Raw genomic sequence first — 24,356 nt, 5'->3', positions numbered from 1 at the left:
TGCATCTGTATTTACAGAAGAGGATATACGCAACTTACTGGAGGCTGACAGGCTATACCTAGGAAACGAAGACAGGAAATTGACTGGGTTGACGGTCAGTCTAGAAGAGGTATACAGGCACATTGATAGGCTCAAGAGCGATAAATCCCCGGTACCGGATGGCATCCATCCGAGGATAATCAAGGAACTGAAAGGGGTTATATCTGAACTGCTTCAACTAATAGCCAATCTGTCGATCAAATCGAGCAGGATTCCGGAAGACTGGAAAGTGGCAAATGTTACACCGATCTTCAAGAAAGGTTCGAGGGGAGATCCGGGAAACTACAGGCTGGTGAGTCTGACCTCGGTACTGGGAAAGATGGTAGAGGCGCTGATAAAGGATTGCATCATTGACCACCTTGATGGACACAATCTGATGAGAACCAGCCAGCACAGCTTCAGCAAAGGAAGATCTTGCTTGATGAACTTGCTGCACTTTTTCGAGTTACCAGGCAGATAGACAAAGGTGACCCAGTCGACATTGTATATCTGGATTTTCAGAAAGCGTTTGACAATGTCCTGCATGAACGACTACTTCCAAAAATTGCGAGCCATGGGATTGAGGATGAAATACACACGTGGATCAAAAACTGGTTGGCAGATAGAAAGCAAAGAGTGGGAGTAAATGGACAATACTCGGACTGGAAAAGCGTCACCAGTGGAGTGCCGCAGGGTTTGGTGCTTGGGCCTGTGCTCTTCAACATATTTATAAACGACCTGGAAATTGGAACGACGAGCGAGGTGATTAAATTTGCAGATGATACGAAGTTATTCAGAGTAGTAAAGATGCAGGAGGACTGCGAAGACCTGCAACAGGACATAAACACACTCGAGAAATGGGCTGAGACATGGCAAATGAAGTTTAACGTGGCAAGTGTAAGGTGATGTATGTTGGTAACAAATATCTTGTACACATATCCAGGATGTCTGGTGCAGTACTTGGAGAGACAACCCAGTAAAGAGACTTGGGAGTACTGGTTGACAAGTCGATGAAGCCATCCGCGCAATGTGCGGCAGCGGCGAAAAGGACAAACAGAATGCTTGGAATGATTAAGAAGGGGATCACGAACAGATCGGAGAAGGTTATCATGCCGCTGTATCGGGCCATGGTACGCCCCCACCTGGAATACTGCATCCAGCACTGGTCACAGTACTTGAAGAAGGACACAGTACTACTCAAAAGGGTCCAGAGAAGAGCGACTAAAATGGTTAAGGGGCTGGAGTTGTCATACAATGAGAGATTAGAGAAACTGGGCCTCTTCTCCCTTGAAAAGAGGAGACTGAGAGGGGACAAGATAATGAAGGGAATAGACTTAGTAGATAAAGACAGGTTGTTCACCCTCTCCAAGGTAGGGAGAACGAGAGGGCACTCTCTAAAGTTTAAAAGGGGATAGATTCCATACAAACGTAAGGAAGTTCTTTTTCACCCAGAGAATGGTGGAAAACTGGAACGCTCTTCCGGAGGCTCTCATAGGGGAAAACACTATCCAGGGATTCAAGACAAAGTTAGACAAGTTCCTGTGGAACTAGAATGTACGCAGATAGGGCTGGTCTCGGTTAGGGCGCTGGTCTTTGACCTGGGGGCCACCGCGTGAGCGGATTGCTGGGCAAGATGGATCACTGGTCTGACCCAGCAGCGGCAGTACTTATGTTCTTACAAAATTTATTTTTTTAAAGGCCAACACTCCCACCATCCCATTCTGGTTAGCTTGGAGGTCACCCACATATGAGAATATGCTGCCTGCTTGTCCTTGGATAAAGCACAGTTAATTACCATAACAGGTGTTATCCAGGGACAGCAGGCAGATATTTTCACAGTCCACCCACCTCCCCTGGTTGGCTTCTTAGTTGGCTTACTGAACTGAGGAGCTGCACACCTACATCGGGCGTGAAGGCACTCAAGCATGCATAGTGCAGGCTATCGCAAACTTTCTAAATTTGTTAAAGTGACAATGCACTTTTAAAGTGTTCCTACTTGGGTTCCTTGGATGACGTCACCCACATGTTAGAACATATGCCCCTGGATAACACCTATTACGGTAAGTAACTGCTTTTTCAATCAAATGTAGTGTGACGATGGTATTGATACAATAATGAAATTGATATTGGTATAATATTGAACAATGCCGGTAAAATTTCTATTAATTTAGGAGAACAAGAAAAAGAAAATGATATGAATCAGCTGACAGCCAGCAGTATTCCTTTAAGTGACAATGAGAGTGTAAAAAATAATACACAGGTATGTGATTTGTTTACTAAGCAGAATAAATAGCTTGTGGTTTTTAAAAAAAATAGATTTATATGTACAGGTAAATAAGAAACTGACTGTCAAGTCCAAAATCTTAAATATTTTCATTACTAAATTTGTTTTCCTGAAATTCAGTTTATCATTATAAGATGTCTAAAATGAATTTCTTTACCTATTACTTCTTGCAGAACATTGTGGAGGTCTGACCTCCTAAAGATCTAGGCTTGAACAGGTTCCTTCTATGTCAAATGCGTGAATGCAATGCTGAGTATTCCCCCTTTTATACAACCATAGTGAAGTTTTGAGCACCGGCCATGGTGGTAACAGCTCTGATACTCATAGAATTCCTATGACCTGCACTAAAAACCACGCTATGCTTTTCTAAAATGGAGGGTATATCGGTGTTAGCTGTATCTGTAACATCTATTCTCCAAGAGCAAGTAGGACATAATATTCCTACATATGGGTGATGTCATCTGATGGAGCCAGGGTGGAATACCTCCCAGCATCTTCTAGAAGCCTTTGGAAGACTGCCCTGAACATGCCCTTCCCACCCACTGCTAGCACAGAGGACTAGACAATCTCTTCTTATTTGTGCAGCAGTGAGGATGTGCTGTTTTGTTCTCCCCTCAGCCTGTGTCTTAGTTGGATTTTCGCTGCCACCTGTATTATTTTGCTTTGTAAGTACTGTGCAGGACTGGTTTTCCTTTCCTTAGTATTTTTATCATTTATAGGTTTTTTTTGGGGGGGGGGTTTCTGTTGCTTGCTGGCATCCTTAGGCCTGAGCGGTCCAGTTAGGTCCAATTTTCTTTTTCTTTCACTTTTCAACGATTGAGCTGTTTGATTTTACTTCAGCTATTTTCCCCAATGTCTCAAAAAATTCCAAGTAAGTTTAAGAAGTGTCCCTGGTGTGCCAGGACCATGTAACTTACACTCATACCATATCTGGGACCCAACCATAATATTTCTTTTTTAAACTGTCGACAGATGTCAGAACCATTAGGAGTCGCAAGGAACAGCACAAAAGCATTATTGGTGTTGAAAAGTCTGGTCCATTGACTTTGGCATTTGAAACATTGATTCATATAGCTCCTGGTGCTGCATTTGACACCGAGGATGCATTAGCATCAAGGAGATCTCCGCTTGCCTCAACATTGAGTTTGATAGCCCCTGCTGGGACTGAACATCCTCAGATCCCATCTGAAGGACACAAGGATTCTATGTTCTTATCAGCACTGAAGGATACTGATGCCATGTGTAATGTGGAAGTCAAGAAGCATAGGCACTGGTCCCTTTTGAAGTATGGTACCAGGAGTTCTAGAGCATTGGCATTGCCAGTACTCAAGAAGTGTCTTTGCCATGAAGGTCACTCTCCTCTGGAGATTTGATGCCAGCCTGTACCGAGCCAGGACCATCTTTCCAATTTGACTCCAGTATACTATGTAGACTTGGACCACACCCACTGAGCCCCAGTCTTTAGCAGAGCTTGTCCTTGAACGGATCTGGGTCATAGGAGGAGCTGGGAAAAACAAAGAAGCAGACCAAATGAAATTTAAATAATTACAGTCTTTATTGACCATATTCCCAGGACACTGGTCTTCCCAGGACCACCTCTGTCCTATAAATCTGTTGGAACTCAGAGCATTCCACAATGCTCTCAGAGCTTTTCAGCACATTGTGACTAACACCGTCCTTCTTATCCACACAGACAATCAGGTCGCGATGTATTACATAAGCAAACAAGGAGGCCCTGGACCATTTGAACCTGGACCATTGCTCACAATATATTCCTGAAAGCAATATATATTCAAGGGGAACAGAATTCTCTTGCAGACAGGCTCAGCAGATTTCTTCAACCACACGAGTGGTCACACAGTTTTGCAGTTCTGCATCACATCTTCTCTCAGTAGGGGACTCCTCAGATAGACCTGTTTACGTCCCCCCACAACCACTGCCCCAGTTTTGCTCCTGGCAGTACTCTCCTCACCTTCTGGAAGTGTATGCTTTTCTTTTGGATTGGACTCGCAAGTTCCTCTGTGCTTTTCTTCCAATCCCTCTCATTCTCAAAATGCTTGTCAAGTTCAAGCAGGAGTCTGCCACCATGATCCTTATAGCTCCTCGTTGACCCAGGCAACCCTAGTTTTCCCTTCTACTTCAACTCATTGTGCAGGAACCAATACCTCTTCAAATTTCCTGTCTCTGCTCACACAGAATCACAGATCTCTTCTGCATCCCAATCTTTCAGCATTGCACCTGATAGCTTGGTACCTCTTGGCCTAACATCGGCTGACCTTCCACTTTCTCAGCCTGTCAGACTAATCTTGGACCCAAAACAATATCATATAACTAGTAATAAGTACATCTTCATTTTTTACAAGGTCTTCAGAAGTGTCAGTATTAGCCAAGTGTTTTCAATGGCTAAAATACTTGTGTGGCACCGGCCTCCTCATTAGACCCGTTTATTTCGTTTTATTAGTTTTTGTTTCCTTTTATCAATTTTTCTTTTCATAAAGTGCTCTGTGCACTGTGTTAAATCAAATTTATTAAATAGCTATATATAAAAGCTAAAAACTTATCTTTTTGTTTTGTTGCTCATATTGGGAAGGGACCTGTCATTCCGACATGTTTCCCCCAATGGCTGTATCAAGAAAAGTCCCCCCTTATGTATTTAGTCTGCACCATTCTGATCTGAGAGCTTCTTCTGAAACAAGACTAATCTTGGAAGCATACAGAAAACTGTCCACGCAGCAGTGTTACGCAGCAAAAATGGACATGGTTTTCTACCTGGTGTGCTCTTCATCATCATGAGGCTAAATCCACCTCTGTATCTTCAGTATTGGAGTATCATCTACATTTACCCAATTCAGGTCTCAAAACCACTTCGATTAGAGTTCATCTCAGTGCTATCAATGCTTTCCATGAACCAGTCGATGGGAAACTTTTCATTGCTCATCCTCTTGTATTCAGATTCATGAAAGGACTTTTAAATGTCAAACCACCTCCAGTGGTTTGGGATCTTAATGTGGTCCTTGCTAAACTAATGAAGCCTTATTTGAACCAATGTCTATGGCTCAACTCAAGTACCTTACTTGTAAAGTATTTTTTTCTCATCTCCCTTACTTTAGCTCAACAAATCACTGAACTTCAAGCACTTCAGATCCTCTTTTCATAGTGTTTCACCATGGCAAGATAGTGCTTTGCACCCACCTTAAATTTCTTCCAAAGATTGTCATAGAATTTCAATTTAATCAATCTATTATACTTCCAGTATTTTTTTATTAAGTCTCACTCCCATCCTGGGGAAACGGCTCTTCACACTCTGGACTGCAAACAGCATTGGCCTAAAATTTACAGAAGACTCAACTGCATAGAACTTCTCCTCAACTTTTTGCCTCCTTTGATCCTAACAAGTTGGGATGTCCAGTGTCCAAGAGTACGATTTCCTCATGGTTGGCCTCTTGTATCTCTTTATTATGCTCAGGCTGGGCTGCAACTGGAGAGTCATGTCACAGCCCACAAAGTCAGAGCTATGGCAGCTTCAGTTGCTTTACTTCACTCCACTCCTATTGATGAAATATGTAAAGCTGCTACTTGGTCTTCAGTTCACATTCACATCACAGTACTGTCTAGAATCTTATTCCAGATGGTATGGTTACTTCGGCCAAGCAGTATTGCAAAATTTATTTTCCTAATAGCCAATTCTCCCTCCATCCCATTCTAGTAAGCTAGGGAGTCACACATGTGAGAATATGCTGCCTGCTTGTCCTGGGATTAAGCACAGTTACTTACTGTAACAGGTATTATCCAGGGACAGCAGGCAGATATTCTCACAACCTGCCCACCTCCCCTGGTTGGCTTCTTAGCTTGCTTAACGAACTGAGGAGCCATGAGCAGCGTTAGGCAGGAAAGCATTCGTGCATGTGCGATGCGGGCAGTTTGCAAACTTTCTCAAGTTCTTAAAGTGGTAATTCACTTTTAAAGCTGTCCGTACTAGAGCTCTGTGTATGACGTCACCCACATGTGAGAATATCTGCCTGCTGTTTCTGGATAACACCTGTTACAGTAAGTAACTGTGCTTTTTAATCAGTTGTGTTGGCAGCTTTGGTGTTTTTAGCATGTTTGTCATCAACTTGGTAAGCTTTAATTTTCTTTTATATGTACATACATTTTTATGTATGCATGTTTTTGTTTTAAATTTGTAGAATATAGCTTATTCCAGTGCAATGAGTGAGACATTCTAGACAGATGGGTAGTATCCAAATGGCTGCATACCATCTGCAGAAGGAATCCACTCTGGATTTTTGTCTGTGCCGGTGGTCTTTACTGAACTCCTTAGTTCCCTCTATAGTTTTTTCCTTCTGCATGCGTACCTACATGAATGTGTTGTTCTGCTCTCCACACTTTATTCAGCTCTGCCTGCATTAAGATTTCACAATCTTCGGTCTACCGCTAACAGGCTAGTCCCTGGTGGTACCTGTCAGCCAGCCTGCATTTACTTCACAGGAGCTCAGGGCCCTCCCCCATCTTTCTCCTGTCGAACAAGGGTCCGAGCGCAGGCTGTTTGGCATCCGTTGGAGACTCTGCAGTGTCTCGCAGGGTGCTGGCTATGTCTTCTCACTTCCGCCTGTCCTTGAGGGCATCCGTTGGTCCACGGGAGTGGAGGTACAGTCAAACCCAGGTGATTTGCTTCTGTTAAGTGTTTTGTTTTATTGGGTTCTCCCCTTTTAAAGTTAAATGTTATCACAGTAGATTTCATTAGTGACCTCATCCCAGTTATTAAATCAATTTTGATCAAATTATGATCACTCTTGCCAAGTGGACCCCAAACCATTACCTTTTATATCACATACTGTGTTCGGGGGGGGGGGGGGGGTTCGTCAATGATTGCTACCGTGTAAGCGCATGCTAAACACTAAAGACACTCATAGGAATATAATGGGCATTATTAGCTGTTAGCATCTGTCGATGAATTCCCTCCTTAGTCTAAAGTATTTCCTAGTCATCTTAGTTTCTTTTTCCCTTTTTTGGTATTATTAGAAATAAAAGAGTCCTTTTACTAAGCTGCTCAGTAAATGAGTTTAGTGTGTTCATACATGAGTCTTTCTAACGCAGCCATAAAAAAGGCAATTTTAGTTTTTCTATTTGGAATATTTCTTGTAAAATTTCTCTCACCAATGTTATTCTTTTCTTGTATATCTATACTTGATATGTATAATTGAAATTACTAAATAAAATAAAAAAGACAATTTTTTATTTCTTGAATATATGACTATGTTTTAATGTTAGTATTAGCGCAAGACCATTTAAAAATATTGAGGCAGGAGCCCTTACTGTTTCCTATGTAAGAGGCACTAAGGGCTCATACGTAATGGACACATTAACTATTTAGCATAACATTAATGTCAGTACACTAGCTAATGGGCACATGCATATCCATTTTCTACTTCAACAGATCCCTTCCAAAAAATAGAAAATACTATGCACTTAGCATGTGCAGATGACAAAACTAATTCAGAATACTTTATTGAATCCAGCATTAAGCTATTTTTGCTGCCATAGGTACGTGTTAGCACCTAACATAGCATAATAAAAGGACCCCAACATATCCTGTGGGGCCCTATTAATAAGCTGCACTAGTGATAGGCTTAAGGCCTCTTCTATTAAACTGCGCTAGCAGTTTTCTAGCACGGGGAGCCACACTGAATGGCTCCCGCTGCTCCCGACGCTCATGGAGTTCCTATGAGCGTTGGGAGCAGCGCAGACCATTCATCACGGCTCTCTAAGCTAAAAACTGCTAATACAGTTTAATAGAAGAGGGGGCTAGTGTATCCTAATGCAGATCTTTTATGTAAACTAATTCCATTTCTAGCAAGGTCGTAAAATAGGCGTTATTCTATTTGTTTTTTAGTTTATTTTAAGACCCTTTGGGGTCAAAAACACCTGTACCATGTGCAGTATATTAGTGTTCATAAAAAACCCCCAGTTACTCTCGATGCAAGGGCCACTGATGCAAATAAAATGTCAAAACATGTTTGTGTTTGTTCATTTATATCCCGCCCTTACCCAGGGCAGGTTACAAATTTACATACAAAACTGTAACATTACATACACCATCAACAATACATACTCCCATAATACAAAACCTCCCATTATACAAGAAGTGCAAACAAGCAGCACCTTATTATCTTCATCAAAAATAACACAATCTCAAACCTTATCTTTCGCATGGCAGAAAAGGTGCCTATTCAACAGTTTTTTTTAAAGTTTTGTATATTCTGTTTTGTATATGCTGCTGCCCCCCCCCCCCCTTATTGGTCAGTCAGTCACCCTCTTTCCCTGCATTTGTATCTCTCTTTCTCTTTTGATGTACTGTTCCCAGGCTCTGCATGCTGTGTCTGCTCTTATCACAGCCCCACCGAGTGATAGCAGATGAGTCTACTGCTAGAGATCAGTGGTACCATTTTGAAGGAGGAGAAGCAAGTAGGGATCACTTCTGCCCTCTTGGGGGGTGGGATTTTAGGAATGTTGAGGAGGGAGTTTGGAAAGGGGCATGTTTTATTACTAATTTCCAATTCCATTTTTTATTTGTTTGGGTCTACATACCATGCAAAAAGATTTGCCTTCTGGTTTTTGTGGTTTGAATTCAAACCAACAATCACAGGAGATAACAAGGAATCAGCATTCAGGAATGTACATAATCTTGGAATGCACTGATTTAATTTTAAGAACATAGGATCTAAATTCATTGAATTGCAACTTTATTTAGTAGGGCTTTCCACCGCAGAAATAACTGGTTTGCACATCTGATCACCTGAAATGTTTCTTTTGTTCCAGAAATATAAGGAGTTTACAGTTAATACTCGCACAAACTGTGGCCAAGATCCATCTGTAACAAGCTTGCAAAACCAAATGCAGTTTAGGTAATATTTTACACTTCAAAAAAAGAAAGAAATGTACTTTTTGCTTAACATGATTTTTTTTGAAATTTTATATTAGCAAGCAACATTTTAGAAGTTAGAAAATATTTTATACAAAAATAGATGTTAACTGTAATCTTAAAGTAGGAACTTTGGATCATCTTTTGTTTTATTGTCCCTTTATCTTAGCCTTTTGGAACTCAATTTGGGATCAAGTAAATTGTTTATTGGAAAAGCATGTGGCATTATCTTATGATACAGTACTATTTGGTATGTCAATGAGGAAAAAGAGCCAAATATCAAATAACAATAAACTTTTATTGATAATGACAGGAGTCGCCATTCAGCACATCACAAATAATTGGAAAAATTACAGTAGACTCAATTATAATTTCTGTGCTCTGGAACTCATTATGTCACATATATAAAATGGAAAGAACAATAGCTATACAACAAGGGAACTATAAGAAATTTAATAAAATTTGGGAGCCATTAACTTCTTATTGTAATGAGTAAACACTATTTTCTATTGAAATTTAGACCGTCTAATGTTTGGGAGGGGGGAGGTATATTTTTTAATATTCATATTGGGAAAATAATAGAGGAATGATGGGAGGGGAGGGTGGTAATTTTATGTATTGTAAAATAAATTAGAAAGATTGTCAAGTGATGTGTTTAATTATATTGTTTCACTGTTTGTACACTTGATGTAAGATTGAAAATGAATAAAGAATTAAAAAAAAAAACAACCAAAAAAACAATTGAAATAAATCGAAGGAACTGACCATTGTAAAAGTTATTAGGATATCCCAAATATTTGCTGAAGAAAGTTCAGACAATTCAGAATACAGCAATTTGACTCATTTTTCATTACCTAGATCTTAAACTAGACCAACATTTAACACTAGCAGAGTACACGAACTTAGTGGTACAAAAATGCTTTTTTACATTGTGGAAATTAAGAACCATGAAAAAATATTTTGATCCTTTATCGTTCTGACTATTGGTGCAGGCATTAGTTTTATCTATTTTAGACTATTGTAACATCATCTATTTAGGAGCACCCCAAAAAGATCTAAGGAAATTAAGGATAATTCAGAATGCAGCTGTTCGATTGATTTTTGGTTTAAAAAAGAACGACCATATTAGTCCATATTATCATTTACTTCATTGGCTGCCTTTGGAGGCAAGATTATTATTCAAATTTTCCTGTATCTGCTTTAAGCTGATATTGGGATTGTCTCCAGCTTACCTTTTTCCTCATTTTGTGTTGCATAGACCATCAAGAGAAACTAGAAACTTCTACTTATTTGCTTATCCAAAAATTAATGGGTGTAGATATAAGACCTTCTTAGATAGGACCCTAGCATTTCAAGCTGGTTGGCAACAATCTTGGTTAGTAAATGTATTCAGCAAGCTATGTTATCCTATTGCAATTTCGGAAATTAATTAAGACCACTTTGTTCGATAAGTTTATTATTGAGAGAGTTTTATTATTGAAATTCTATTTTACAAATATTTGTATTTTTTACTGTATTATTGTATTTCGCTGATTGTCCAGCTCTTTTTAGTGTAAACCGCCTAGAACTTTTGGTTATGGTGGTATAAAAGAATAAAGTTATTATTATTCTTCATGAATATCCCCTTTTTTCATTCAATTATACTGGCTTCCTGTTGAGGCCAGAATTATAGTTAAATTTTATTACATTCTTGCTATGAGAGCAACATTTTTCCTTAGATTTCCCTATAAGTACCTGATTAATTATGGGAACAATAGATATATTTTTGTTGATCCTTTCTATTTAGAACATTTCTTGATGGATAAACCTGTTCTTGATGGATTCAATTCTTAATTATAATTTTATTAATTGTGATACTTGAGTTAATTAGTTGTCATGCTGCTTGTTAACAGTGAATGTGTCCTGGATGGCGAGTCATAGAATGTGGACTATGTCTTGAAATTTTCCTTTGCGATTTTAATTTATTTAAGATTTTTCCTTCATTTTTCTTTAATATATGCTTTGTTGTATGTAATGATAAATGATATAAACAAAAATTGCATTCTTCATAAAATAGTGCAAGGCTCCTCTGTATATGTATGTTTTTTTGTTTCTCAGAGGCTAATAGAAGGCACTTGTTAAGAGGAACTATAATTTTCTCATTTCTGACCACTAAGGGAAAGAAAGCTAAAAAAATGATTTGATTTCTTCATTTGCTTACTAGGCATGGAAAACTTTACCAGTTCAACTTCAATTGATGTCTGATTATAAGCTTTTTAGAAAATCAGTCTAAACTATTTTATTTCAAAAAACATGTACTTTATAATGGGTACTAAATGAAAAGGTATTTAATAATAATGTTCAATTGTAGCTCCTTGATGATCTGATTTCTTTTGATTATAATATGCACAGAACTTTCATTGGTCATTGTGTAATATAAGAATTAATATGTTATGAATGTGATTAAACACTTTAGCAATGCTATTTCTAATGCAATAGATGTGTCATTCTGGACAAGTGTATCATTTCCCCATAGCCACGAGTCTTACAGAAGGAATCAATTCTGGATTTTGGAACCTTGCAGAAGGAATCCACTCTGGTCTCGGAGTGCCAGGCTCTTTCCTGCAGGGACCTTTCCTTCAGATCACTGACACTGGAGTCTTGTTACGTACTGTTCCTTCTTTCCTGCTGAAGTTGGTTTCGGTATTTTACTTCAGTTGAGAAGTCAGATTGTTAGTGTTCTAGTCCACAGGTTCCAGGAAGCAGGACTGGATTCTGAAGAAGTAGGATGTGAGAAGAGTGCTTCTCAAATATGTCAAGGTCAGGATATAGCACTAATTTAATGGTCTGATTGAGGCATCATTCATATCAATCCCTTGTCCTCTTTCCTCATGTAATTCTCCCTCACTCTTTCCTATTGAGATATTGTAGTTCCTCCCTTTTTCTGTTTATATTTTTCCTTAATGTTGCCAATTTGAGGAGGGTTTTTTTATTGTTGAGTTGTTTTTAATGATCTTACTTTTCCCCATTATTTTATAATTGTACACCATACTGATATATCAAAATTAAACTAAACTTGAAACTTGTCCATCTTTTTGTGCTGACTAATCCAGCTGGGTGGATCCATAGGGTCATTTCATCAGCATACATTGTGTGTGGAAAACAGGCCTCTGTTTCCATTAAGGCATATTTTACCAGAGGTGTGGCTTCATCGTGGGCCAAAGTTAGGGCAGTCTCCTCCACGGAGATTTGTAGGGCGGCAACTTGGTCCACTCTACATACCTGTGCTAAGTTTAACAGAGTGGATGTGGTGGCAAGGGAGGACTCTGCCTTTGGGTCCTCAGTACTACATGCACAGTCATCCCACCCTAGATTTCTGGGCTGCTTTTGTACATCGCACTTGTCCAGAATGCAGTGTTCTCCCCAGAAATTTTTTCCAGCCGGGTGGCATGAAAAAGTAACCGGGTGGGGCAGGATGGGGAAATTTGGTGGTGGGGAAAATTAACCCCCTCTTTTACTAAGATGCGCTAACATTTTTAGCACGCACAAACTCCCGCGCTACATGGGAAAACTAACGCCAGCTCAATGCTGGCAGTAGCGTCTAGCACACGTGGTAATTCTGTGTGCGCTAAGCACATGCTAAAACCATTTTCGCAACTTAGTAAAAGGAGCCCTAAATGTGTACTATTTTTATTAGTTAATTATTATTATTTTTCAATGCTCAATATGCTTCCTTTTTTAAGATTTGACACTTGTGCCAGAATATTTTTACTAAATTTAAGAAGCATCGGAGAGAAGAGAAGGGAAGCCGGCATGCACACGATAGAGCTCCGGAGGGAAGCTTACAACTTAATGCTTTTACTTCCTTCAGGCCTTCCTCGCTGCCAGTCCTGCCTTCGCAGAAACAAAGTAGGCAGGACCTGGTAACGAGGAAAGCTTGAAGCAAGTAAAAGCATGCTGGCAAAAAAAAAAAAAAAGGCAGGCGTCAAACAAAATTTTTGGTGGAGAGTCAGCCCGGGAAGGAGCATCGGCAGCAATAGAAGGATTCGCCGGGCAGTCGTCTAAAAGGCCCTGGGGAGAACACTGAGAATGACACACCTATTGTACTAAAAAAAAGAGATTAGGTTCTTACTTTGCTAATTTCTTTTTTAATAGTTAGGTGTGTCATTCTGTACCCCCTCCCTTTCATTTATTTCATGTGCCTCCCTACTGTCTCAGAATATTCTTCTCCAAGCCTGTAACTTGGATGTCGGTCATACCTTAGACCAGGGGTGGGCAAACTTTTTGACTCGTGGGCCACAATGGGTTCTTAAATTTGACAGAGGGGCTGGACCAAGAGCATCTTTCTATTCCTCCATCCCTCCCATCCCCCTATGCAGCAGAACCCTTGCCCCACTTCTATCCATCCCTCCCTCCCATCCCTCGTGCAGCAGAACCCTTGCCTAGCTTCCATCCTTCCCTCCCTCCCCTTGTGCAGCAGAACCCTTGAGCACCCACCACGCAGCCGAATCCCCACTGACTCCATCCTTCCTTCCCATCTGAACCCTGTAGACTGCGAGACCTACATGCCTCCCTACAGAACAGCGTCGAACCAGCAGCACTCTAAACAGGCTGCTTCCCGACCTTCTCTCGTCCAGGGCCTTCTCTGTGCCGCGTTACTGATGACATCATCAGTGTTGTGGCAGAGGGAATTCCCTGACGAGATAAGGCTGCGAAGCAGCCTGTTTAGAGTGCTGCTGGCCTTACACTGACTCAGGTATGTAGGGCTCGTGGTTGGCGGGGTTCAGATGGTCGGCGGGCCGGATTAAAAAACTAAACGGGCCAGATATAGCCCACGGGCCATAGTTTGCCCATGTCTGCCTTAGACTATGAAGAGTAGTCTGTTGCTGTCATAATTTGGGGTACTAATTGATCTCCTTTAATATTTCTGTTGGCATGTTTGCTTCCATGTTTGAGAAGGCTCGACTTGGCTTACAGCAATTAAATAAACAGGGAATTATTTACAAATGATAAATAGAAGATAATAGCAAAATTTCAAAAGAATTCACCAAGTTTATGGAATGGATATGGTGGCAAGACAGGACTCTGCCTTTGGGTCCTAGGATTTAAGGGCTGATACAGTTAGCCCACCCCAGCCTTTAGGGACTGGTTTGGTACATCCCACTTGTCTAGAATGTCTCACCTATTGCACTGGAAAAGGAGACTATGTACTTACCCTAGTAAGCTCTTTTCCAGTATATAGGTGAAATTCTAAACTCCCATCCTATCCTTCTTGCACTTGCCTACTGGCCATTTAGGCTTCTCCAAGTTGATTCTTGGATGACAGTCAGCCCTTGGGCTGGGAAGAATCTGTGTATGTTACTGTTTCATGCAGGGATCGTTTCTTAGCTCCTTCGATGCATTTGTTATCTGTTTCCAGTTAATGTTCTCATGTTACTTCTTGTTTATGGACTTCATTGCCATGGGTGTCTCTACTTCACATTTGTAAGGTGACTCTCAGTGCTTGGGTACTAACAGCAGGTGTTGCTAGAGAGCACACTGAAGTAGAGCAGAGTCAGCAGAAAAAAATCCAGATTGGATTCCTTCTGCATATGGTACGTGGCCATTGGTACACAGCCTATTTGTCTAGAATGTCTCACCTATCTACTGGGAAAGAGCTTACCAGGGTAAGTACATAATCTCCTTTTAAGCATTTCCCTGCAGATATCTATTTTCCATGGGATTTGTACACCAACTTTCTGTTGAATAATCAAAACAGTTTACATTTATTATATACAGATACATTCTCTATCCTCAGTTGAGCTCACAATGTAGGTATTCTACCATGACAGTGGAGGGTTAAGTGACTTGTCCAGAGTCACAAGGAATTGCAATAGGACTTGAACAAAGTTCTCCAGGTTCTAACCACTAGACTGCTACACCACTGAAATTATTAAGAGGAAAATTAATAAATCTCAAATTAAGATTCTGTCTTTCTTCTTTGTTGAGCTTAATAAAATATATTTGACATAAATCTCAAATTATCACACTTTATTTTCTAAATTTTGGGGTGTAATAGACAATATAGAATTATATTTTATTAATGCTGAATTGACTTCTGACTTATCAAGTTTCTCTTTCTGTGATTCAGTCAGTTATTCAGTTTTCTATACCGTTCTCGCAGGAGAGCTCAGAATGGTTTACATGAGTTTATTCAGGTACTCAAGCATATTTCCTTGGCTGTCCTGGCAGGCTCACAATCTATCTAATGTACCTGGGGCAATGGGAGGATTAAGTGACTTGCCCAGGATCACAAGGAGCAGCGTGGGTTTGAACCCACAACCCCAGGGTCCTGAGGCTATAGCTTTAACCATTGCACCACACATTCTCCTTCAAATTATCATTAATCTGCTGTCCCTGGGAATATAAATGGTCCTACCATAAAAAAAATTGATAAATTATTATCCCAGGACAAGCAGGCAGCATATCATCACACATGGGTGATGTCACCAACAGAGCCCCGGCACGGACCACTTCAAAAGTGCATTGCTACTTTAAGTCTTTAGAAAGTTTTGTGATAGCCCGCACCACGCATGCACGAGTGCCTTCTCACCCGACGTAGTCACACGGTCCCTCAGTCTCTTAGTTTCCAAGGAGCTAAGAAGATGCGTTTCAACAGCCGTTGAAAACTTTTTTTGCCTTCCACTCTCGCGTTTGTGACTTTTTTAGTCATTTTCGTGTTGGTTTTTCTTTCTTTTTCTTTACCTTACCTTTAGTTTAAAAAAAAAACCCAAAACCTTTCTTTTTATATCCCTCGTGGTTCCTGTTTGTCCACCTTGGCCACCGTTTTTAATTTGGCCAAGGCGGTGTTCCCGTCAATGTCATGCCCGCTGACGGGATTCAAGAAGTGCAGTCACTGTGCTCGGCCCATCTCTGTGACTGACACACATCACTAGTGTCTCCAGTGTTTAGGGCCAGAGCACCGTCCCTAGACCTGTACACGTTATTACTCGCTTCAGAAGAGAACTTTGAAAAACTGCCTTCAACAGCAATGACTGTTCAGTGTCACTATGGAAGGGGAGCCGACATCGCTACTAACACTGGCGCCAACCAAGACAACACCGCGCATGCCGACACTGACGGACATACCTCCGGTGTTGCAACATCCAGTAGGTAAGCTGGCTAAGAAGCCTTCCCCTACCCCATCTGGAACTTAGGTCAAAATGGTATTGCGTCAAGTCATGCCGACCTTGAAAAAGTCCCGTAAGTGCCAGGTCCCGATTTCGGTGAGTGCCTCAACATCGGCCTCCTCATCACCTCACCAGAGCACTGCACCAGTGGTACCGGTGAAAAAGTCAGTGGTACTGAGGACGAATCAGAGGAGAATTGGGAATAAGACCTGCATGAAAATGTAGGCGGAAGATGACGCAAGCATAAGACCTTCTTATATTGTAGGCAAAGACCCTTGAGAACCCCAAATAGTTATATTTCTAAGAGAGACATAGTACATATGAATTCATTCTTCTAAGTAGTCATTTTCCTCTCTGTCAGTAAGAGAGATTCACCTTTGCTCCAGAAACCAGCAGTCAGATCTCCTGACTGTGACATCATTGTTTTGGGACTTTTCAGAACAGTACAGTACATGATAGGATGTCCTCCTAAGAAGCACTAGTAAGAACAGTCTAACTCAGGAAGGTGGGGGGACCTGTTCTCCGGAGTTATTAGCCTTAGTATTGAAAATGCATTTGTCAGGGAAATATAAAAAGGTCAGTTTTGGCACCAGGTGATGTCATGTTTCAGTATGGCTCCATGATATAGCCAATAGAAAAGCAAATATGTAATCTGTATCTTATGCTACTGAACAAAAGTGTATAAATGTTATGCTGGCTGGTATAAGGAGGAGGTAGGAGAGAAGAAGAGATGAATCCTAAGATAGAAGCCCGCTACATTGTATGTATTGTGACCAGTCAGATCCGGGCTCTGCCAAGGTCCCAGTTAGGCCAGGGGTAAAAGTAGAAAAGAAAACCCGGAAGGGAATGGACAAGGATTGTTCTAGGGGTGATTTGCAGGTTAACCACCAGGGGGAGCCTGAAATCTCCCAGGATCTCCTGGAAGAGCCATATCTAGGTCACCACAGGAGGAGCCCTAGAGCTAAGTTATTCCCTGCTGAGTCAGCCAGGTTAGGGTGTGGCCCTAGAATATATAAACCAGCAGCTGAGAGCAAACAAGTAGGCAGGCTAGGGAGTAGGTTCAAACCTTTCCTCCCTGAGAGTCTCCTCGGGCCAAGCAAGGGTGACACAGCCTCACCTATGGAGGTGCAGGAATCCGGGGAAGTGCTGGAGGAAGCCTTTTCTGATCTCCCCATGGAGCTGGATAACCTGCCTGAGGGAATAAGTCTTGATGAAGAAGCCATGGAGGTTGGCTTTTCCACCAGCTGCAACTGCTAACTGAAGAAACAGTGAGTGTATTGTTCAGCTTGAATTGTTTGAGAGACTATTTTATGGAAGCTGAACCTTTGAGGATTTTTTTGTTTTTCTTTACTGTTTTGCATTTGGGTTTTGTGGAAGCTGATAGTGTCTGTTATCTTGGGAGAGGTTTGCTATTACCTGGGAGGGCATTTTGAGGCTATTATTAGCTAATTTAAAGCAAACCTGAGGCACTCTCCATTGCCTGGCAGTGAATTGTATGGCTGCCAGAGGCTTCACCTTGAAGCACTGTGAATAGGGTATGGTGTTTTGTTTTGTTTTTTTTTAACTAAATATCCTGCTCAGGAGCAGGCTGATTTAAGCTCTGAGGTGAGCCCCAATCTTCAGGGGAGAAGAAAGAGGAAGAAAAACAGTGTGGACTTTATATTGCACTGTTTGTTTGTTTTCTTTTGAGTTTGGACTGTTTAAACTTTGTGATCAACTTTCCTGATTTGCTTGGACCTATAATTACCTGACTTTTATGCTTTACCCCAAGAATAAAAGTGAAGCATTTGCATTTATTACCTTTTGGAAGGATTGTGTTGTTTTGGTGTTTTGGGTGTCAATCCAGGCCTGCAGGGTGACTCCAGGCCGGGTCACACGCTAGTGCAATTTTTCTTGTGACCACTAGAGGTGCTGGGGAGTCCCGTGCGGACCCCAGTGGTGGTCACAGTATATTATCCTTATCTGCCCTGAGTGCTGCGTTTCAGTGTATTTTACTAACTTTCATTTATTGCTAATAAATATATTTCATATCAGTAACCAAGGAATACGAGGTCTATTTCTGTGACGCGATAAGTAGCCTATCGCTGTCAGTACAGGTGCTCTCCCTCAAGCAAAAGTTTGATAATTTGCTTAGGGAGGGATTGGGTGAGCATTTCCAAATGTTGGTGCCGACGCAGCTTATGTCCTTGTCGACACCGACTCTTCCAGTGCGGATCCAGTCTGAGCAACTCACAACACCGACCACACCTCATTTCAATGCTCCACCGATGCGGAGATTGACACAGGAGTCGATTGTTTCATCTTCACAGCACCAGTCGTCCTCAACGCAAACATGTAGAGATGTGACTCCAGTGTAGTCCCAGAAGGCCTCTCGCTAGACCAAGCACCTCAAGGCTTCAACACCGTCCCCATTCCATCCAGGATTCGGACTTATTTGGAGATTCTGAGCAGGAACCACTCTCCACTGATGATGAGGATTCTTCTGGTTTAGATTCACCTCAGCGTTCTCCTCAAGGTCCCACTTCTTTTTCTAAGCGGTCCTCTTTTTCAAGATTTCTTCACCAAATGTCTCAAGACCTTTCCATTCCGCTGGAAGTAGACTCTATACATAGTAAGAAGTTCTTGGAGGTTTTAGATTACGACAAACCTAAAGACCTGCTGAAGCTCCCACTCCATGACATCTTGAGAGAGACTTTCTACAAGAACCTCAAAACTCCTCTCTCCATTCCATTGCCTCTTTGTACAGGGTGGTTCCTCTTCCAGGTTTTGCCAAAACTCAACTCCTCCACGAATCTTTGGTGGTAAAATCCACTTTTTAAAAGTTTTCAGAAGCTACTGTTTATGCGTCCGTACCTCCTGGCAGAGAGGATAGAGCGATGGACAAATTTGACAAACATCTTTATCAAATGCAATGTTGGCCAACCAAGTTGGAAATTATCATTTCCATTTTTCTTTTTACCTGAAGAATTTGATTAAACAATTTTCAACTTTCCAAAAGTATATTCTGTCACATAAGTTACCGGTGTTCCAACAGCTCATTACTTCTGCTTTCCAGCTGCGGAAATATATGATCCGTACTATGTATGACACTTTTGAGCTTACCTCACGAGTGGCAATCATGTCGCTGGCTATGAGGCGTCTTGCGTGGCTTCGTGTCTCTGAGCTAGATGTTAACCATCAGGATCGGTTGGCCAATGCTCCCTGTCTTGGAGATGAGCTTTTTGGGCCATCTATGAACACAGCCACTCAGAAGCTCTCTGCCCATGAGACCCAGTGAAACACATTGATCAAACCAAAAAAGAAGCCTCAAACTCCTTGTCCTTTCAAGCCTGCTTCTTCTTACTGGTGCATATATACTGCGAGGCCTGCTCCACCTGCTCCTCCTCAACCTAGGAAGCAAAAGCAACAACCACGTCAGCAACCTAAACAGGCTGCTCAATAAAAGCCTACATAGCCTTTTTGACATGTTCCTCAGGAGCATAGACACAGTTCCCATTCTCCAACCTCTACCTCATCTGATCAGAGGGTGGCTTCAACATTGCATAAACCATTGAGAGCTCATTAGTACAGATCTCTGGGTTCTAGACATTATTCGACAAGGGTATTCTCACCATTTTCATACCCTACCTCCAGATCATCCTCCAAGAGAATCTAGTTCGGAACCTTTACAGTCCTCTCTTCTCCTCCTTCAAGAGATTCAATCTCTCTTTCTTCTAAATGCCATCGAAGAAGTTCCTCTATCTCAACAACATCAGGAATTTTACTCCTGTTACTTCTTAATTCCAAAGAAGATGGGAGGATTGCTACCAGTGTTCCCTCTAAGCGGGCGGGTGTTGTGAGCAAACTTTTTTCACCGTGAGCCAAAAATATCGGGCGCCAGCAAGTTATGAGCCAACTCGCCCGATTCTCCTCTCGCCGCCCTGCCATCTGCCGTACGCCTCTTCCGATCGTGCGCTGTGACGAGAAACGTGTGCGCTGCGATGTAATATTTTGTGCGCCAGCGCACGCCAGCGCAGCTTAGCGGGAACACTGGTTCAAATGGTTTTATTTATTTCCCCAAATTTATTTTTGTTATACGCATTGAAAATATTTGATATTGCGTTTAAATCAAAATCTCAATAAACTTGAAACGAGTGCCCGTGAGATTGTGGGAGGGTTAAATACTCAAAACTTAGAAGTTTTTGCTACGCCAGCTTTCTGGTATCTTTACATACAGTGGCGTACCTAGCATATGTAACATCCGGGGCCCATCATTTTTTGGCACCCCCCCCCATCTGTAAGAAAAACATGATTTTTAGTAACAAACCACACGTCACACATGAGTACCTAGGAAAAGGCAGCATCTTACATATTGCAGTGAGCAGTACATCAATACACCCATTGTAAAACTAAACAAGCCAGACCAGCACAGATCAATCCTACACCGTCAATCCTAACAGAAAACCATGTCTTTCGAACACACAGAACACAGAAAACACCTTCGCCTAGTAAGGAATATGTAATCACAAACTAACCCCTCCCTCTTTTACAAAACTGTAGTGTGGATTTTAGCTACGGAGGTAACAGCTCTGATGCTCATAAAATTCTGAGCATCAGAGCTGCTACCACCAAGGCTGGTGCTAAAAACGCTTCACAGTTTTGTAAAAGGGGGGATAAAATAAAAATACATAGACAAAGGTTAAATTGAACCAGCAAGAAGCTGGACTCTGCATACAATGCTTCACAGAAACAGTGACACATGTCTCCTAAAGCAATAAATAAATAGAAATTTTTTTCTACCTTTGTCTTCTGTGGTTTCTCCTTTCCTCATCTTCTTGTAACTCTCTTCCTTCCATTCACTATCTGCCGTCTCTCTTCCCCTATATGGCATCTTCTCTCCTTCTATGCCCCTTCCAGAAACTGTATGCCTCCCCCTTCCATCTCTCCTTTCACCCCATTGGTCTGGCATCTCTCTCCTCGCCTTCCCTCTCCCATACCTCTCCTCATAGTCTGGTATCTCCCCTTCCCTGATTCTCTGGCATCTCTCTCCTTTCCTTTTCTTCCATCTTTCGCTCCCCCTCCATGCTCTCACATCTCCCCCTTCCTTTTCCCTTAGACTGGCATACCTTCCTCCTATGCTCCAAGCCCTGGCATCTCCTTTAATTCCCTCCCTCATCTTCCTTCTCCCTCCAGCTGGGTACCGCAACACTCTTCCCTGCAGCTCTGCACTTCCCCACAATTGCCATGCTTCGGTTCCTCTTCTTCCTTCCTTCCTCCCCCCCCCCCCCGCGGGACCCTGCGGCACCATCAACTCTTACTCCCTCTAATGTCGGCCCTGCAGCTCCAGACTTCCTCGCACCTTCTCCCCTCCCCCTTTGGATCGCTATTATTTTAAATGTTATAGCCGCGGAGCTGTATCCATCAGTGGAGATGTCTAACCTCGGCCTGCCCCGGAACTCTTACTGCAGCAGCCGCCCGTCTAGGCAGGAACAGGAAGTCACTGTTGCAGTAAGAGTTCCGGGGCAGGCCGAGGTTAGACATCTCCACTGATGGATACAGCTCCGCGGCTATAACATTTAAAATAATAGCGATCCAAAGGGGGAGGGGCGAAGGTGCGAGGAAGTCTGGAGCTGCAGGGCCGACATTAGAGGGAGTAAGAGTTGATGGTGCCGCAGGGTCCCGCGGGGGGGGGGGGGGAGGAAGGAAGGAAGAAGAGGAACCGAAGCATGGCAATTGTGGGGAAGTGCAATCCCCCCAATGCGTCCCCTTACCTTACCTCCCCTTACCTTTGCGACGCGTGTGTGCGCTGTGAAGAGAAACTTTGCGCTGCGATGTAATATTTTGTGCGCGAGCGCAGGCCAGCGCACCTTAGCGGGAACACTGAATTTGCTACCCATACTGGATCTCAGAGATCTCAACAAATTTCTAGTCAAAGAGAAATTCCGAATGCTCTCCATCACCCTGCTTTATCCACTTCTGGATCAGAATGACTGGCTATGCTCTCCGGATCTCAGGGAAGCCTATACTCATATTCTGATCTATCTGGCTTCCAGGAAATATCTCTGCTTTCAAGTACAAGGTCCTTCCTTTCGGCCTGGCATCTTCTCCCAGAGTCTTCACGAAGTGCCTGATTGTAGTGGCTGCATCTCTACGATCCCACAGTCTTCAAGTCTTTACTTGCCTGGATGACTGGTTGATCAAAGCTTCTTCAGCTCAGGATGTGACTGGCAACATCTCAGACCATTGCCATTCTCCATGCTTTGGGATTCAAAGTCAGTTTCCCCAAATCCAACCTCATTCCGTTTCAATGCCTTCAGTTCATTGAGGCTATCCTAGACACTATTCTTGTGAGAGCATTTCTCCCTCCAGATTGCCAGCATGTTTTCTTCAGCCTCTGTCAACAGATGTTCGCTGTTCAGACCATCTCTGCAAGACGCATGATGGTTCTTCTCGGCCACATGGCTTCCACAGTGCATGTGACACCACTGGCAAGGCTACATCTTTGCACTCCTCAGTGGACTCTCGCTTCCCAGTGGTCTCAAGCGACAGATCATCTATCACAGCATATCTCTGTCACATCATCTCTTCAGCAGTTGTTTCAATGGTGGATGGCCGCCTCCAATCTATCCAGAGGTCTACTTTTTCACTTACCTCCTCATCAAAGGGTGCTAACAATGGACATATCTTCTTATGCCAGGGAGGGGGGCGCACTTGGATGGTCTTCAAACCCAAGGTCATTGGTCAGCCAGGGAGCGGAAATTTCAAATCAGTTTTCTAGAGCTAAGGGCGATGTATTATGCCCTCAAGGCTTTTCAGCATTGCTTAAGCCTTCAAGTCCTCCTTCTTCGAACAGTCAAGTAGCTATGTACTACATAAACAAGCAGGGAGGTACGGGCTCTCTCCTGTTATGCCAGGAAGCCCAGAAAATCTGGCTTTGGGTGACAGCACGCCACATTTTTTCTTTTTTTTTTTGTAATTTGAATTTTTATTAGTTTTAACATTTGAGAATTTTACAATTTCAAATGAAAGAAAACATACAATGTAATCACCATCAAACATAGGATCAAAATATAGGAATTTAAACAGAATATTACAAAGTATAGTTAGTCCACCATTTAAATGAGCACGCCACATTTTCTTAATGGCTGTCTATATTCAAGGAGAGAATTCCCTAGCAGAGAACCTCAGTAGAATTCTTCAACCTCACGAATGGACTCTCAGTTCTGCAGCTCTCCATCCTATCTTTCTTCAATGGGGCACTCCACAAGTGGAATTATTTGCGGCTCCTCACAATCACAAATTGCCCCTGTTTTGCTACAGGCTACACTCTCCTCACCGTCTGGAAGCAGATGCCTTTCTTCTGGATTGTACGTACATGTTTCTCTATGCATTTCCGCCCACTCCTCTCATATTAAAGACTCTGTTCAAACTCAAACAAGAGTCAGCCACCGTGATTCTAATTTCTCCTCAGTGGCCCATGCAGCATTGGTTCTCCATTCTACTTCAACTTAGCTCCAGGGAGCTATTACCTCTGCACATTTTTCCTACTCTGCTTACTCAGCATCAGGGATCTCTTCTATATCCGAACCTGCACTCATTACATCTGACAGCTTGGTATCTCTCGGGCTGAATCCATCTGAATTATATCTTTCTCAGCCTATACGCAATATTATTAATACCTCCAGGAAACCAGCCACTCAACAATGTTATCAACAAAAGTGGACTCGGTTTTCTTTCTGGTGTCTCCTTCATCATCATGATCCAACTTCCTTGTCGGTGGAATTGGTGTCGGATTATCTACTCCATCTGTCTGACTCTGGCCTCAAATCTACTTCTATTAGAGTCCATCTCAGTGCTATTACAGCTTTTCACCTGCCAGTAGAGGGAAAGCCTCTTAGTGCTCATCCTTGGGTCTCCAGATTAATGAAAGGACTTTTCAATGTGAAACCACTTCTCAAACCTCCTCCAGTGGTCTGGGACTTTAATGTGGTTCTTTCCAGGTTAA

The 24,356-nt window shown here is 42.2% G+C and overlaps 1 protein-coding gene across 9 annotated transcripts in view; it reads left to right on the top strand.

Annotated features, from left to right (window-relative positions):
• Positions 1–24,356, top strand: part of C7H14orf39 (chromosome 7 C14orf39 homolog) — a 264,000-nt gene that overhangs the window by 170,153 nt on the left and 69,491 nt on the right. For all 9 annotated transcript variants that reach the window (XM_033950799.1, XM_033950798.1, XM_033950797.1 and 6 more), the window contains 2 exons: positions 2,190–2,278; positions 9,122–9,207. In XM_033950799.1, the coding sequence (XP_033806690.1) occupies positions 2,190–2,278; positions 9,122–9,207 (175 nt within the window). The remainder of the gene's footprint in view (positions 1–2,189; positions 2,279–9,121; positions 9,208–24,356) is intronic.

Source organism: Geotrypetes seraphini, chromosome 7 (assembly GCF_902459505.1).
Source record: "Geotrypetes seraphini chromosome 7, aGeoSer1.1, whole genome shotgun sequence".
Classification (NCBI taxonomy): domain Eukaryota; kingdom Metazoa; phylum Chordata; class Amphibia; order Gymnophiona; family Dermophiidae; genus Geotrypetes; species Geotrypetes seraphini.
This window is presented reverse-complemented; position numbering and strand designations above follow the sequence as displayed.